This window comes from Drosophila grimshawi, unplaced genomic scaffold, assembly GCF_018153295.1.
Source record: "Drosophila grimshawi isolate 15287-2541.00 unplaced genomic scaffold, ASM1815329v1 contig_1148, whole genome shotgun sequence".
NCBI lineage: Eukaryota > Metazoa > Arthropoda > Insecta > Diptera > Drosophilidae > Drosophila > Drosophila grimshawi.
Window position 1 is genome coordinate 339,546 of NW_025062646.1, and position 17,537 is coordinate 357,082.

A 17,537-nucleotide genomic window follows, 5' to 3' on the forward strand; every position below is an offset into this window, starting at 1 on the left:
ATTTCTCAAGAAGTAAAAGAACTCGGAGTTATCTTTGATAACCACCTAAGCTTTCCATTTGCTCACAATAATTGGTCAAGGCAAATGAAATGATGTCTGGCATTATTGTAAAATTCTTCCAATTAAATATTTAAGTTCAATATTTATTTTATTATTATAATCGGATAGCGGAGGTTAAGAGTATGTTGGTTTTGTGCGATATCCATCATGCAATCTGTTCTCATGTTTGAGCGCAACTTTTTGAATACCCTTGAAGTTAGACACTTAAAGCTTCGGTTGGTAAGACCATAGGGCCTAATAATAATATCCGAAAATGCCTATAGATTTCGCTATCCCAAATTGGGAAGGTACTTTTACTTTAACCTCCTTCATGTATCAAAAAAAAAAGGTTGGTAGCCTCCAATCTCTCCCACAGAACCGCTATAACTAATGGCGTAAGTCGATAAAACCGCATTTCCTATTCAAGCTTGCAGAGTCACCAAATTTGAATGGTATATTATTATTCAGATAGACTTACCTTGAATTAATTTGAGTAATCATTACAATGAATCATTAAGCTGCACGTACTTGATTCGGTATATTTAACTATTTATACTGAAACTTTAACATATACAATATAATATACATATATATCTACATAATATATATATATAATTATTTGTACTTAGTATCATATTATAGATCTAGATAAATTATTTTTGTTGCAGATAGCGCTGCACAGAAACTTAAAAAGCTGGCGGTGCTTATTACTGCTGTAGTGGTTCCAGAAAGTTTTACGATCACGCCCATGCACAATGATAGAATAAATTGTGCTAAGAAAACCATACTGCTTACTATGGCAACATCTGTACCCAAGCCACGCACTCCAGATTCCAATTTTGCACATCCACTGCCGTCCACTTCAAACTAAAACAGATTTAAAGGGAATATATATCTTTTAAATAATTTAAGTGTATGGTTTAAATTAGATTCCCTCAGTCTTATGGCTGTGAGTGTTGCCTGTTCAACGCCTTCTAATTCCAGACATGGAATGTCTAAAAAGCCGTCTAGTGTCTCATTTGGTGTGGTGCGCAGATCACCTGAGTTGCATAGTCATCCATACGCTGAACCCTGCTAAGTTGCTTCTGAGTGGTTTGCCTTTTCAGACATGGTGATCATACTATGACTCCATATAATAGGATGGATCTAATATATAATATATAATAATATTAGGGGGCATACCACATTAGGCGACTGTTGGGTATTAAGATTCCTGTCCAATGTCAGCCCCAAGAAGTTGGCACTGTTACTGAAGGAAAGGCTTGTGTTGTTTCGTCTGGGGGGACCAGAATAGGAGTTTTATATTTCCTTGAGAAGAGAACTAGCTCTAGCTTTAGTTGGGGTTAATAATTAAACCGCAGTTGTTAGCCAAGGATGACAGTATTTTTAGTGCACTTGTCATTAGGTAGGTAACATAGGGTTTGGGGATACTTTCCTCTGAAGGCAAAAACAAAAAACTCCTGCGTGTGCGTTGATTATCCAACGATACACCCTTTTTTATTAATAGATACGGCTTTTTGTAGATGTTACAGAAACGCTCAAAGTAGCTGATTCCACAACACACAATTCAAACGAAGCAGTGGTACACCCTTATGGGTATGACTTTTTCAACAAGGTCCAATATCCTAAGGGCTTATGAACGTGTGCTAGTGAAGATAGCAGGAACAATCTATCGTTGTCTTTACGTATGCAAGCTGGCATTAGATTTATACTTTTTGGGCGTGCGATGTATCCTTTTACAGAGTAGAGTGGCTTAAATTTTAATAAGTTTTGGGACTGCAAACCGCGAAATGTTTAGTGCACCGCCTATATGTTTTGTATGCTTTGTGGTTGTATGTATGTAAAAGCTGTTGTACATATGTATATATTTTTGTTTATAAATTAGAGTTTTATACTTACTGTGCCCATGGAATGATAATGTGCCACTAACAAGTAAGGCATGGTGAAGAGGGTGGAGTACATGACACCTGCCGTCCAACTAAAAACTATAACACTAAATTTACTGCGAGTAAGTGCCATTAATGTCATGCCAGTACAGTAGAAAAGAAGTCCTCCCACATAAACAGATTTAGCCCTTAAAGAAAAAATATAATACTCTTAAAAAAGTTTAATAAGGTATAGTAATTTCAAATAGAATTTGAGCATAATTTTTGCTTCAATAAACAAATGTTCCGAACGAAAATAATGTTATGGAGTTTTAATATGATCGAATTTTAGTTGAAAAGAGTTTCATATGACATCATTGCTACACCTGAAAGCTACGAAAATCATATCAGGGGCTTTTTTAACCAAATGTAGAGAAAAGCACATAACTTTCGTATTGGCAAACTTTGCCCACAATATACAGAAAGCAAATGCAGAGAGCTATTCTATATTGTGATCACAATTTAAGTATTCTACGACAATGAAGACATTTCTTGTGATATCAAGAGTGGACTGATGACTTGGATATTTTTTTCATACTGAGAAATTGTCAACTAAAAAACTACATCTTTTTATTTGTCACTTGGTCGTTCAACTGAATATATCTTTCGTTGCTTCCTGATTTTGCGAATTAACAATACCGGGATTGGTATCATGGGCCACTTGAGGTTACTGCTTGTTGGTACTTCAGCGCCCAATAAAAGATTGTGATATTTTACGCCACATTTTCAGGGCACCCTTCTGTTCTGATATCCACTGTGTCAGGAATATGGAGAGAAATCCATTTCCGACAGCCAAAAAGAGTATGTGTGTCGGTCGTCTAATCTTCGTCTTAATCGAACCTAACTTAATCTTGTCTAATAAGTTTGTCCGTCTGTTTTCTTACGACTGGCAACCCCTATATTCCCTGTATTGAGAAGAAAAATTCAGTTCCTATCTCTTTTTGGACACTCCGCGAGCTTAAATATACAAATATTTAAAGTCCGCTGTTAGACTAAGCTTGATGAAAATACTTATGTAAGGAGTATAGTTAAAATAATATTTTGAAATGCACGCTTGGGCAAATAGAATATTGATTAACAAACACGGAATGAAATGGAAAATTCAATTTATTCCAACGTATTGGCTTGAGTATTTAAGAAGTGTACGACTTTTAATAGTAAAACAGTGAAATGCTTTCTTCGATATCTGTCCTAATATTCATCTATCTGCATGCACGCAAGTTTTCTCGATACGCTTTTTTCATAAACCTTCGATACCCCTCGAATTGCAAATCGATATGTAACACATATTTCCTCAAGATTTTAACCTAGATTCCTGGTAACCTGCTTTAAAGATTGCCCAATAAAATTGTCCAATAAAATTGTCCAATTTTTGCATTTTTACATTTTTGATGATCAAAATCAAATCATATGGTTTCAAATCAGATGTAAGCGGTTAGACTCTGTACTACAATCTGAAGTGAAATCATTGGTGTGGCGACATTAGTTATTATTTCTTAAAGTATATTTCTATAATATAATAATAAAATTTGTCTAGATTTTAGGTAGGCTTAGAACAATTGTGTTTACCTGAATCGTTGAATAAGCTTATCAATAACCAGTGAGTAACAGGCACAGGAAAGCGAGTACATGGCCATACCCCAGCATCCAAAGCGAACACCCTCTTCATATTTTCGTTGAGATATTGATCCTTCCATAGCTCTTGGATCTCCATTAAATACAGCTTCCCCGACAAAGTCGGTGAAATAAAGCGAGTAGCATACATGCGCCATCCAGCAAAAAAGATTCGTTAGACAAACTATGCGCAGAGAATATGGCATGTACACAATAGAAAGCAAATAATGCGATAGAGACTGTATTTCCACATTGCCTTCAGGTTCATTTGCAGCATTCACAGGCTCTTGGTTTTCGGTGAACGAAGTTTCATCAAAGTTCTCCTTCTCAGCGCCTAAATTTTCCGATGCCACAGCGGGTGTCATCTGCATGAAAGTAACGAAGTAAATTGATATTCACAATTATTATAATAAGTAATAAGTAATAATAAGTACAACTTTGATTGGAAAGAGTGTGGTATTGAAGAAAATGCTTGCTTAGAGTTCTCGACAATGAGATACTTGATTGGTACAAAGAACTTTAAGTGAAAACCACCTGCAATTCCCATCTTCTAAAACGCTTTTGTTCGATGTGATTTTTTTTTTGTCGTAAGCTAGCTAATAGTTAGGGGCAATCACGTGTAACTTGCCGTAACCTTCTGGACAGCTGGTTGTGCGGCTGGAATCAGATCGTGGTACGGTTAATTTGTTTTCATGCTGGTGAATACATGCGGAAAGGAGAAAACTATTACATATGCCGCGTGTGACTTTCCTCTTTAAGTCTCCTCTATACTAATATATCATTAAAGGGTATACAACTTGCAAGAGGACAGAGTGATCAAAATAGGCAGAGGTTAATAGGGCATAACACATTAAACACAAAACATAGCTTTGGCCAAACAACGAACATTGGTCTGACGACGCGCACCGATGATTAAGTCTCACTCAAATTTAAGAGTGTGTAATCACTTAAATATCATAAGAGTAAATCAAATTAGCAGAGCACAAAAAGAATGTCTATTACAGCTGAAACCTCTATTCCTAATATTCCATCTAACGGTGGCAACCAATACCCTTGTGCCGATTTTATTTCCATTAATATTTTTTATTTTTTTCGAAAACATTTAAATAAAACGTTTAAGCTCAAAAGTGCACATGATAAGTCACAGAAAAGATCGTTGCAGAGCTTTGATTATAAGTTTTCTCAATTTCAACTAAGCATATCACTTATTTTGGTTTTAAAACGGCCTCTAATAATTTGTTTGCTATTAATTAATATATATTTTTGTTAGATGCAATTATATTAAATATGAACAAATTAGCCCACCTCATCATAGTTTTCGTGGTTTTTAATGTCATCATCGCTATGAATAGAACCGTAATTTATGGAGCCGCTGTCTAACGGACGTTTTTCCTTTGGTCGTGAGGGGGAAGAGAGTGCCCAAAGTGGAATTTCAGTAAAGCTGGTTATTGTAAATGTCACGCAGGCAATGAAAATGAATGTAATTATGGTAAATACTGCTTTGACATGTCCTCCCAATCGTCTTCCTGCGTGTACAAGTATTAGTAAGTGTGTAATGTTTTTAAGTATAAAATAACTTACCAATTTCAGTTTCATCCCAGTTTAAACCACCCATTGAGTAACCAAAAAAACCTCCAAGGCCAGCCATTATTGTGAATGTAGAAAGACCTTTGGCATGATCTTCTGGAATACACACATCCAAAAGGTATGCTCTAGATGGGCTTTGACAAGCATCTGCATCGAAGTCAAGTAGTACAGTTCCTAGCACAGTGAAAAATATTCCCCACGGATGTGAAATTTTTGTATAATTTTTTATCTCTGACGTCGTGGCTGTCGCTCTATGTGGTACTATATTTAAATAGTTATACGTTGTGTTATACGTCGTATTCATTGCAGCAGCCTGTAAATGTGGGTCTACATCACCAAACCAATATCCCAAGTTTTCTCCATTCGGAACCAATATCAACCCTACACAAGTATCAAAAATTAATAATAATATTTTTATGAACAACATTAAAATTTTTTTTATACCAAAAAAAACTCCAATAGACAATAGGATTATGAATGGTCGTCGTCGTCCTATATTTAATTTGCAGCGATCTGAAAAAGACCCCAAAATGGGGCAGAGAAAAAATCCAACTAAAGGTGACAGAGCCCAAACCAGTGTCATGTGCTGATGTTCCACTCCAATTTTAAGCAAAGTTGGTGACACGAAAGCTGTTTCTGCAGCATATGAAAATTCAATGCCCATCACCGCAGCGGATACTCGAATCAACTCCGCACGTGTTTTGTATCTGTAAAAAAAATCCATATAATGAGCGTGCTGTCCAAAATTCACAGCATGAAATTAAGAATATTAGATTTACCCTAAATAATATTCCAACGATTTTAGAAATGCTTGAATACAATTATTGAAGGGTTAGCAGCATCAGCTAAGAACTTGCAATTGCTAGATTTTTAGGACAAACTGTAGCCCATACCCAATATGCGTGTATTCTTTTGCCCTATTAACCCTTGCATATTTTGCTCCCTCTACCCTCTTGCAATTTTGTATCCTCAACAACAGCAAAATTATGTTAGTAACAGACGAATAGATATCCCACCGCATAAAAATTATATATTTAATTATTGGCGATATTTGATAGCAATCTATTTAAAATTGCAATAAAAAACGCAATTTTAAAGGTATAGTCCTTGCATGATAGTGTGATTTATTAGCTATAAATATTTCGGATAATACACACACAAGTAATAGAAAATTGGAATGTTCCCTCATTTTGTTTCAAATATGGTACCGTACAAATCAAGGTAAAAATCAAATATACTATTGTAAAAAAATTTGGGAAAATACGGTAATTTTATTATAAAATTATTACGAGACCGATTAGTACAATTATTAGACCACCAAGTCGATTTTACCAAAAATGTTTTTTTGCTGTATCAAGTCGAAAAATGCGCTAAAAATCTTACTAACGTAAAAAATTAGAAAATCTGTGTAACCAAAGGCTCAGCGTTGAAAAACGCGCAATGTTGTTCGGCTTTTTATATTTTCTACTGGGTGTATCGCCACTGCAGTTTTCTTATATTTTTTACTTAAATGTCAAATTGTACAAAATCAATTTCGAACTTAAGCTAGATGAATTTGTGAATAAAAAATTAAAAATGTTTGCCTAAATAGAACTGCAAAGGTTCTTGTGTCAAAATTATTACATTTATTTGAGCAGTGGATTAGCGTTGTCAGCCGATTGAGTCCGTCCAACACTTGAGCTCCTCCAGCCGAGCGCCCATCACAAGGGGATCCACCGATATGCGAACCGGGGATCAAGTCTCCACACTTTCTTCGCTCCCTCCATTTCACAACAAATCAGTTTGTTGGCCAATGCACTTCTCTGTACATATCCGCCGTCATAACACGCTAAAACGTAAATCTGATTACAGCGACAATTCGGACATTCATTTTAATAAGCTCTATCAGTTAAGTAGAGCGTTTGTGCTGGAAAAACTGAAGTGCATCGTCGCATCTCTTCGACAGCATGGCCATACATACTCATACTCATACATATAAATGACGATGGCGTTTTTTATGGTGATTCACACGTAAAGGCGATCATTCAGATGATGAGCTGGTCACGAACCACCCTACAACAATAACTGCATCGCGATTGCTTCGTTCGGTATATATTTACATATGTATTTATATAGGTTGGCTTTTAGAGTAGGAAAACTTGTGCCATGTATTTATGTGTACCAGAACGAGTTTTAATTGAAACAGAGAATACTTTCGGTATCAAAATGTAAAAATTGCAAGAAATTTTCTGCAAAACGAGGAAAAAAAATTAGGAAAGCTAAGAAGATAAAATGCTGATAACCTGACTCAAAGATCAAACAAAAATCAGTTTCAAATCCTGTGAACCCAATGATGATGTACCACAATTGCTCTTCCGTTTTTAACAAAATTTTTCTAAAATTTATAGAGTGATTGTGTTGAACAGAAATTCCTTGTTGAAATAGTCTGATTGCAATGTATCGTATGCTTAGTGGTCTTCTTGAGAAAATTTAATCTAAAACTTTTGACATGGATTTAAAAATGTATGGCTTGTTGGTTTTAAGTACGGGAAGAATAAAGTTCTATTGCAAAGAAGGAGCTTGTGAGTTTCGAATATTGTTTGGTCGGCAATTTTTTCCCCCGATCTATTAATATACATTACAAATTTGGTGATTGTAGCCGCAAAAGTGTTCCATTCGGAAACAATTACGCTCGAAACCGTCTGTACATTTATTTGTTATCATTATTAAAATTTCTCCTCACGTATCACAAAGTTAAGGGCTGCTAAAACTTTATATGAAACCATGTTATAATTTCTGTGTTTTGGGAAATAGTCGTGTTCACGATTCTTGGATTATATATGATTTTGACCTTACCTATAAATATGAGAATAGTCCACGTTAGCACTTGCGTTACCTTTAAGTTGGTCAAGAGCACTACTTTTCGCCTTTTCTACAAAGTTTGTCGGATTTACATCACTGTATTTTTCTTTAATGTTATCCCTCCATTGGTGAAGACGACCCGTTAGCCCTTGATATTCATTTAATTTTTCCATACTGGTATATTGATTAATTTTTTAAAATTTAATTCGTTACGAAATGTAATTTAAGCCGTTTCGTTTAATATTGCCAAGCCAAAAATTTATATGGCTTCGCAACTTGCAGAACCAAATAGTAAAACAAGACTCAACATTCGCCAAACTTTGCATTCAAAGCATAAATAAATTTAGATTTTACAAATAAGCTTGCGAATACCCAATTGGAACGAAAACCATTTCGTATCGGGTACAAACAATTCCATTGAAATTCATCGAGCATGCGTTGGCATTTTCTATTTATTTTAGTTTTCCAGCAAAGCTTTCAGAACGAACAAGTGTAATGGCATGAGCTCGACTATGTTATATCCTCTAGGTCGTAAGTATATAAAATGCCAATACTAATAGACTATTGATTTATATGTATATATTTGATTTATAATGTCATTTTAATTAGATTTGTAAATATTTAAACACATCTGCAATTAAATATGGGTATGAACAATGTATGAACAAGGCGACGTAAGTTCAAAGTTATACCCGAAAAGTGGTGGAACAAATGTGATTGGAAAAGGGTTACTCTTGGTATTGGAATGCAGCATTATTTTTATGAGCGCAGCCTAGCTATAAAGCCGATAAGATAAGTCGGTATAGCCTTGCCTATGTTCATGTACGTATGTGACTTAAACAATTGACAAAGAAAGTCAGCGCGTACAAATTGGCGTGTACAGAAGCTCGAGGTTTACTTCATTTTCCGAATTATACTGAGCTGCTACCAAATTATACCCTGTAGAGGATAATACAATTTAGTTGTCAACTTTGTAACACATTGAAGGGGACGCCATTCGCTATTCTTGATCAGTATTACTATCCAAGTCTATATTACCATGTCTGTTTGTCTGTCTGTCCGTCTGTAGGTACACTAAACATGCCATTCCTTGCAAAAGCGGCTTATCCCAGATATATGTCTCATATATAGTCTTTTGGAATTATAATGATTATTTGAAACTTTTATTTTAGTGGAGTCGATTTCTATTTAATTGCCGGGATGTCCAAGCAACATCTTTAATTTCTTAAAATGTTACTGCTGTAGAGTACATTGTATTTAAAGTATTGACAAAAAATTTTAACAATAGATTGATAGATTGATTAAACATATCTATGTCTTTTGTAGCTTACAAATTACGGAGGAGGCAATTTAAGCACATTTCAGCCTTTTCTCGCTAAACTAGCTGGCTTTCCTTAATTTTGAACAGACTGCTTTTTCATTTCATTTTGTGAAGGTCATTAAAAGTCTACTATTTCAATAGTACAAAAAAAAAATAAATCTTATATTTGAATGATAAAAAATATTTTGTTTATTTTATAATTCTGCCCTACGCACAAGTATACGCTTATAATTTACTGCAAAAGTTTAAATTTCGCTTAAGCTAGTTTTCTTAAAATTTAATTTTTAATATTACAAGTTTTTAATAAAACTAATACTAAGATTAGTGATTAAGATGTATATTAATAACATATTTTGTGATGAATTTATTAGATAAAAGTCTAGAGATATTCAACAATTTTGCACATAAACCCATCTTCCAACGGTGTTAAAATCAACTTTCAGTTAATGTTACGTACGTTTTAGCAATTAATAGTATATTTTTTATTGTCGACTTGTGTGGGACACCCTCTGCAATTGGAGAATTTCTTTTACAAACTTTTAACTACAAACTCTACAAACTTAGGGACATTCACCATTAATAAATTACACCAACTCTTTTAAACCTCTAAGTTTTTTTTTTAATATCGTGAAGAATGCCATTTTGTCCTTATTAAAGTAAAAAATAAATAATTCGAATTAAAACATTTCATCAATATCGGATAAGAAACACCCAAGTTATAGTCGAAAATATATTCTAATATTAAGCGTGTATATATTTTGTGTATATTTTGCGGACCGTCGTTACCTACAATTGCGTGTATGTAAATATGTATACATGCACATGTCGAGTGGTTGAATCACTATAAATTTGAGACACCACCCAATCGACGGTTAGAGCCTCCAATTGATAGTCAAAACGATCCCAAACATGAGTGTGTATTTTGTAGCCCGTCGCAGCACCTCGATATGCAAGTGTACACACACACACCCAAAAATGTATAGACACGCGTTTGTCGCTAGCAGGTGCACTGCCTTAGTTTTCATACCTATTGAAAGTGGGTAAAAAGGGTATAATGGTTTTATTCAAATTTATGTAACAGGCAGAAGGACGCATCTTTGACTCCACAAAGTACATATTTTATCGATAAGGATCAACAGCCGAGTCGATATAACCATCTACGTCTGTCCGTTCGTCCGTCTGTATTATGTTTAATATATATCGGCATATTAATGATCGACTGGGTGAACTTCATCAAGATCGGAGAAGATATATAGGTATATACATAGATATATTTATATATAGATATATACATATATTAATATTACTCTCATTTTAACTTTCAAAATGAGACGCAAAATTTTAAAAGGAAATAAGTTAATAAAGCAGTTCGGTTCAGGGTAGACTCACTCGGCTACAGTGTTCTTACTTGCTGTTTTACCCCTTGATACCTGTACATTGGAAATTAGAGCTCTAGTCATTTATTTTTTAGTGTGAAATAAAACTAGAATAACATATTTAATTAGGATAGCTTGTAGAGAACCATCTTTACTTGATCATGTTTACTTCTTTTTTCTTTTTAAAGATTTCAAATTTAAAGTTTAAGATATGGTTCTGCTAACTAAATGGTTAAGTTCAGATTGGTTTTGCTTTTTCTTTTTATTTATACAATTAGTTCAGTTTGGTTCAGATAAATATTTTTGTGCTTCAACCGAACTGGTTAGCAGCCTTTATTTATTAAGGTGTACGTGGATATGTGGAAGAGCACAAGCTGCTCAATAACACTTAAACACAAATTGAGCCGTTAAGATGTTCATAGCTGTGTTTTGGGTGCGGCCTCTTGTTTAAATTTGTTTAATACATTTACATGCTTATGTAACTAAATACTTTAGCATTTGTATACCCTGTAACCAATAAAAATTTAAGAAAGGGTATAGAAAGCTTGTTAAAATTTAATTAAATGAAACAGGACACATCATCTCCCCCCAACAAATACATATATTCAAGAGTCAAGGCCTTATCGGTCATTCTCTCTGTATCAGGTCACCGATATCAAAAGTCGATTCTACGTTGCCTAATACAATATCTGTACATCAAGGTTTTTATTTATTATTATAATATAATTTATATTTTACTATATGAAACTATTTTTGCACAAATAAGAAAATATAAATATGCAGATATGACATGTGAACATGATGTACCTAGTCGAGCACTACCGACTAGAATCGTCTTTTCATATATATGATGTTGAATTTTCACACCTAATTGACAAAATACACATAAAAAGTATGAAATTGGGCGGCAGTCATCTTGCTAACTGTTAATTGAATTGGTAATATGTTAATCTGTTTTTTCTCAAATACTTTGATAATCTTACATACGTACTTACGTAAATGAAGTGGCACGTCTAAACTGGTTGAATAGTAGAAAATCATTAACACTTCTTAAATAAACAAACAAATTGTCGGAATGTTAATAAGCTATATATGCTTGCATATACATTTATGCATATAGGTCTAAATTCGAGCCAAAACAATTCTTAAAGACATGAATGAAAACGTCTTGGTCCATGATTGGTCATTTTGAGCAGGCTATCGGGATTGTCGTTCTCAGTACACCGAAGCAGAGGCTTTGAAGCCAATGTGCTAATATCTGGGCGGAGTCAGAAACGATGCTGTGGACAATTCACACCTGCGCTCAAATAATTTGATGGGAAGGAAAAATAATAAAAAATTTAAGACTTTAGTCATGGGCAAATCATGTGAAGCTGTAAGCGGTTAAAATGTATCGGCAGTACATCAATTCTAGATCGTACAGAACAACTCATAATGAGAATGCAATGAGAAATAAATGCAATTTTGGATCAAGTGAAATATTGTGCAGTTCTTCAAACAAAGCTAATAACGTCGCAGTCTCCAAGGAGATTTCTAATAAGCATAAAAAAACCGTCTCTTTTAGTATTGAAAATATCTTGTGTACCAATAATGACTCGCAATTAGATGGTAGAAAACAATATAATACCCATCTAAAAAATATAACACAAACAGTGAACACTTCGGACACTACTTTTGTGAAAGGTAAGCAACCTCAGAAGGCTTCTGAATTCCATTTTAGGCCCACAGTTACTAGGTCGCATTCAAATTTAATTAATTATTACACCCTAAACTCAATAAAAATTGACACAAAGGGCATGTTGCAGTTGTGGAAAAGTATCTAGCAGTCGATTCGATTTAATCTATCCGTCTAAATGATTTTAGAATTTGGAATATAAGTTCTCTTACGCTGAGATCAAATTTATTTTATTTGATCGCTAACTGCCAGTGTTTCGCGAATATCGATACACTTCGATTTACGAAAAAAGAAAAAGTCCCAAAGGATTGGGTTTCCGATTGATATATGATAAAACTTAAAGTATTTTTTATTGAACAAATTTCATAAAGATCGAATGAGAAATACCCAAGTTATAGTTATATATTCATTCTATGCGTGACAAGCTGAAATAATATATAATAATAATAGTCGAAGCGAGCGTAATTATCTGTGTGTATTCACCAGATATATTTGAATGCGGGTAAACTCATAGGCACATATGTCTTTATTTTTCAAGTAACGTGTTCGCTGCCTTAGTCCTTTTTTTTTAACTTCAGTACCTATGCCGGCCACGAGCAACGAGAGCACTTGCATATCTGCTAACTTTTGAGTGTACATAGCTTTTAAAGATCAATTTGGAAATAAAACAAGAATAATATATTTAATAGCTGTGTTTAGTATCTTGTAGTTAATTTCATTCGCTTATATAACTCTTACTTGGGTTTTGAATACGGATTTATTCTGTGGCATTATGTAGTAGACGGATAATATACATTTTTACCTAATGGGAATAATGCGTTCCATTCATAAATGTTAGGAAAGATATGGAACAAAGGAAAATATTCACCGAAAAATAATGTTGGGGGAGATTTCTGGTAATCTACCTTCCAAGTTTGGAACGTTTGGTCTGTAGTTCTTAAATTTCGGATGATATCGACTTTTATCGGTTTTGGGGAGCGGGAGTGGTCATGGCATATGCTAATCTTTGAATGTCATCGCCAATAACATACCAACCAAGTTTGGTGACTGCATCTTTAAAATTGAGGGAGATATGTGGCTTTATCGATTTGCAACTATCGATTTTATCGATAGGCTAGGAGAGCCTCCTAGTGCACGTACCACTCCAACTTTTACACTTTGGCACAGAACATAAAAATCAATATACTATGCCACTTTCGAATAGTATAATTAGAAATAGATGGGTTTGTTTAGAAATAGACATTGTGACGGTCAGACTTACGGACAGAAGGAGATCTCGTCTACGCCCATCTTGATTCCGCAAATTAAATTACTTATTTCGGCCGATTGTTCCAATTGTCCAATGCAGCTATATTATATAATGGTCTGACGATCTTTTGGTCTGCATATATTGATAAATTAAATTTTTATTAAAATTTTTTTTTTATATATTTCGGCGATAGTTGTGCGATATAGTCGTTTTGGCGTCATAAGAGACCGAAACAAAAATAGATATAATATCAACATAGATATAAGGCATAGAGAGTTTTCCTATTTTGATTTTACATGTCATTTGGAATTCTAGTGTAGATTTCAGAATCTTGCATATGAGCAATTGATTGACCAATCCCACGAATCGAACGTCAACCTTTAGGGTCATAAGGCTACGGCCATCGGTTCTGAAATGACATTGATGAAATCACCTTTAATGTCTAGGAAGATTATTAAGGTGTAATCTTTGAAACATAGAGAGTTCCAAGGGGGTGAAATTTAAACACACGCTCTAAGACTTTTTGTTAGATAATAGTGGGAGGAGTGTAAGAGTAGTTTTATATTGGATTTTCCTCAGCTTCGCTTTTGAGGTAGACTCAATTCCCAAGCAAAATATTTTCAATGATTTCCTCTTAGCTTGCCTGGTGGCTTTTTTGTTAATTGCCAGGAAAGACTTATAATGGCACCAATCGGTATTGAGAGATTTTCCTGTGCTAAAGATGTTCCTACAATATCCAATATTGAGGATGTTTAGTTGTGCAATCCACCAAGGTGGCTTTTTCTTATGAGTGGGCCTACTAATAGGGCATTCTTTTTTGACAACTTTTTACATGCAACTATAAATGTGCGCGCGAGAGAACAGAGATTTTAGTACCTATTTTTGTATCTACCTTCCTGGTGAGGTGTTAGGAACTTGTAACTTTCAGAACATGGCCCGTAAACCTTACTTTCGTACGCTAGGTTTTTGGACTAGTACAATGTCAGCCACCACAGACGAAGCATGAGGCGATTGCTACTCTACTGCGGAGAAGTATTATCTGCAGAGGCGTTGGAGACATTTACAGACTTCAACCCACCGTCCAATTATTATCCGCCTCTTCGGACAACGAGAAATCATTCTCATTTAGTTCGCAGTTCACCACACTTCAATTGGATGAGGAGGGTTGCATTGTTTCAGCATCATTATCATCATCATGCAATAACCTTGTAATTTCCTTGATACTAGCCAACATCTTTGCATCTAGAAGTTTATCTGTACAAATGCCAGGCTTTCCTCCCTCAGGTGAATTTCTTGCGAAATTTCTCCCGGCCTCCTTTGTAGTTTTTTTAATTATTGAATTTAAAATCCTACGAATAGCGGAAAAACGATTTCATTTTACAAGAATAAGCAGTGTTGTACAGGTAAGGCTTCATAACATGGGTGGAATCCTTTAACGGGAAACCTTTACCCGTGCTTAATTTATGTAACCTTTTTACATTTTATGGACTTTTGAATGTATAAATTAGACTCTAAATTTAAATTTATTTATTTATTTTATTTATTTTCTTTAGTATCAGAAAATTGTAGAGATAACTGGTGCTAGAAAGACAACTATGAAGTTGCTGAAACAGTTTCTAGTTTGATGTGAACTATTAATAAGTAATTTTCTATTCTTGTGTAAGTTAAGTTTCGATTTTAAAAGATAATCTTCCTTGTCTTTTATTTACAATTGCAGGTGAAATCGGAGAATGCTGGGCAAATGGAGGCAGTGTACTTACACATTCGATTCCATATATGCAAGGCGTAGATTTCATTACAGCAGATATTTTGCCGAGCCCTTTTACAGCATCATTTCAAAACTCACCAAATTTGCAATGTTTGACTAAATTACCAACGCCTCCTTATTTACATCACTTAATTAGTGTTCAAGGTAAATATTAATCTCATGACATTAGGCAAAAGGCTAATTAATGTTAATTATTCTTCACTGCAATTTTTGACTTTGGAAAAATATGGTTAATATAATATATTTCAGAGTGACTTGGTCTTGGTCTAGTCAATTCGAAATAAAAGCTAATAACAATTAAAGAAATCGTGTTTGGAGAAATAATTTTTGCTTTTTTTTTTAATTTTTGAGAGTAAATTTAATTTTATTGATATGTCTTCCAAGATATTTACAACTAATTGGATAACTTCCACATGATATATGAAATTCCATTAAAAATGGATCGAATATATATTTCAATAAAGTTATGCATTGTTACTAACTATATCTAGCATTTGTAAATATTACAAGTCAGAAAAGGCAAATTAATAAGAAAAAAAACACCCATACATTATTGAAAATTTTTTCTTGTTGGGTAAACCATATTTTTGTGAAAGTACGTTAATATATTGTTGCTCACTGTAATTAACTTGTTAAAAAATGTATAATGATTTTATTTAGGAAAGCGTTTTAGAAAACAAGGTACTGAAAGAAAGCCTCGACAGGCATATAGTGCAATACAGCTGGAACGTTTAGAAAATGAGTTTAAAGTGGACAAATACCTTAGCGTCAATAAGCGTACCGAACTCTCAAAATCGCTGTCCCTGACAGAAGTGCAAATCAAAACTTGGTTCCAAAATCGTCGAACAAAGTGGAAGAAGCAGCTGACTTCACGACGTAAAATAGCCCAACGGCATGGATTATATAAATTTGACATGTACTTTTCAACGGTTTCATCCACTGCATCCAAACCATCTACTTATTCAAATCTTTATCCCACCTTTTATTCTGATCCCCAATTGTGCTTCCTACAACCATTTCAATCGTAACTCATTCAAATAAATGTACATTAAATAATAATAATGTAAAGAACTAGCTAAAATAAATTTAAATAAATCACACAGCTCCGAATTTTTTATTTCGAAATTTTTTTTTACATTTCTAGTGCGCATGGATCACCAAATTAAAAACAAAATTGAAATATTCTTTTTTTTTGGCAATTTAAGAATATTTATAAATATAAATCTAAGAGTTAAATGTTAGTTATAAACTTACCGAATTAGAAGAGTTGATTGCTGGCAACTCCTTTCAAAACGCCGCCCATGCAGGTGCTGTATTCAAATTTTGGAATTTTTCTAAATTAATTACAATGTTTAAAATAAAGCCAATAAATGTATGTGAGTATGTCTACAGAATGTGCATTTTTTTTGCAATGGTTTATTGAACTTCGTGTTGATGAAAATGTCACAAATAGTTGATATTTCATGAAAAGTAAACGATTTTTTATTATATTATGTGATTTATATTTTATTGAATTGGTATAATTTTTTAATTCCAAAAGCAGAATAGAAATTAAATCATTACCTAATTAAATTAAAGTAAGCCGATAACTTGTTTGATTTAAATTAAGTGGTAATATTACCACTCACAGGTAAACGATAACGGAGACTCATGGAATCGCGAAATGTAAAGAACGTGAACGTTCGAAATATTGGATATAGTGGAATCCGCCTATAAGGTATCCATAATCTTGATCAACATTATGATGAGTGCCAATACAGCTAAGTACGTCCCACTGTCGGGGCTCCATCGATAAAAGCTGGACACGCCGAATAATATTGATGCCAGAGGATCTTATCGAGTATGCCGTACTCGTACTTATTTTTCGAAGTATCATTCTGTGCTTAACTATCGTCATTCACCCTCCGTCATGCGTACTTAATGGTACTGCGTTGTCCGGTGATGGTGTGGATTTTCCTCCCAATGGAGAGCAAAGGGAATGTGGAGAAGGCTGATGGCTGGAAACTTGCTGACTGGGTCTACTTCTCATTGTTCCATCGGTTTCATTAGGTTAGGATATCGGCGTGTCAACAGCTGCTTGTATTACTCATCGTTAGAGGATGCCAATTTCATTTCCAGACAGCCAACAGGGCGTGCTAGCAT

General features: G+C 34.2%; 2 protein-coding genes across 2 annotated transcripts; one reads left to right on the top strand and one right to left on the bottom strand.

Moving 5' to 3' along the window:
* Positions 1–662: 662 nt before the first annotated feature.
* Positions 663–8,293, bottom strand: LOC6570001 (proton-associated sugar transporter A). Its single transcript, XM_032741827.1, has 7 exons — positions 8,001–8,293; positions 5,610–5,872; positions 5,160–5,546; positions 4,884–5,104; positions 3,534–3,943; positions 1,939–2,113; positions 663–906 (listed from the first exon to the last, which is right to left on the bottom strand). The coding sequence occupies exons 1-7, from the start codon at positions 8,177–8,179 to the stop codon at positions 676–678; spliced, it is 1,866 nt and encodes a 621-aa protein (XP_032597718.1). The 5' UTR covers positions 8,180–8,293; the 3' UTR covers positions 663–675.
* Positions 8,294–11,872: 3,579 nt separating this feature from the next.
* LOC116806033 (homeobox protein Dlx1a) lies at positions 11,873–16,435 on the top strand. Its single transcript, XM_032741812.2, has 3 exons — positions 11,873–12,386; positions 15,345–15,539; positions 16,056–16,435. Exons 1-3 carry the CDS (start codon positions 12,092–12,094, stop codon positions 16,421–16,423), a joined length of 858 nt encoding a protein of 285 aa, XP_032597703.1. The 5' UTR covers positions 11,873–12,091; the 3' UTR covers positions 16,424–16,435.
* The last annotated feature ends 1,102 nt before the right edge of the window (positions 16,436–17,537 follow it).

Bases quoted from the DNA above. Each gene is read 5' to 3' on its own strand.
- LOC116806033 (XM_032741812.2), top strand. From the start codon at position 12,092: ATGTATCGGCAGTACATCAATTCTAGATCGTACAGAACAACTCATAAT. The intron at 12,387-15,344 runs GTAAGCAACCTC...TTACAATTGCAG, and splicing joins GGACACTACTTTTGTGAAAG to GTGAAATCGGAGAATGCTGG. The intron at 15,540-16,055 runs GTAAATATTAAT...GATTTTATTTAG, and splicing joins TCACTTAATTAGTGTTCAAG to GAAAGCGTTTTAGAAAACAA.
- LOC6570001 (XM_032741827.1), bottom strand. From the start codon at position 8,179: ATGGAAAAATTAAATGAATATCAAGGGCTAACGGGTCGTCTTCACCAA. The intron at 3,944-4,883 runs GTGGGCTAATTT...ACTTTCATGCAG, and splicing joins ACCACGAAAACTATGATGAG to ATGACACCCGCTGTGGCATC. The intron at 2,114-3,533 runs GTAAACACAATT...TTTTTCTTTAAG, and splicing joins AAGCTTATTCAACGATTCAG to GGCTAAATCTGTTTATGTGG.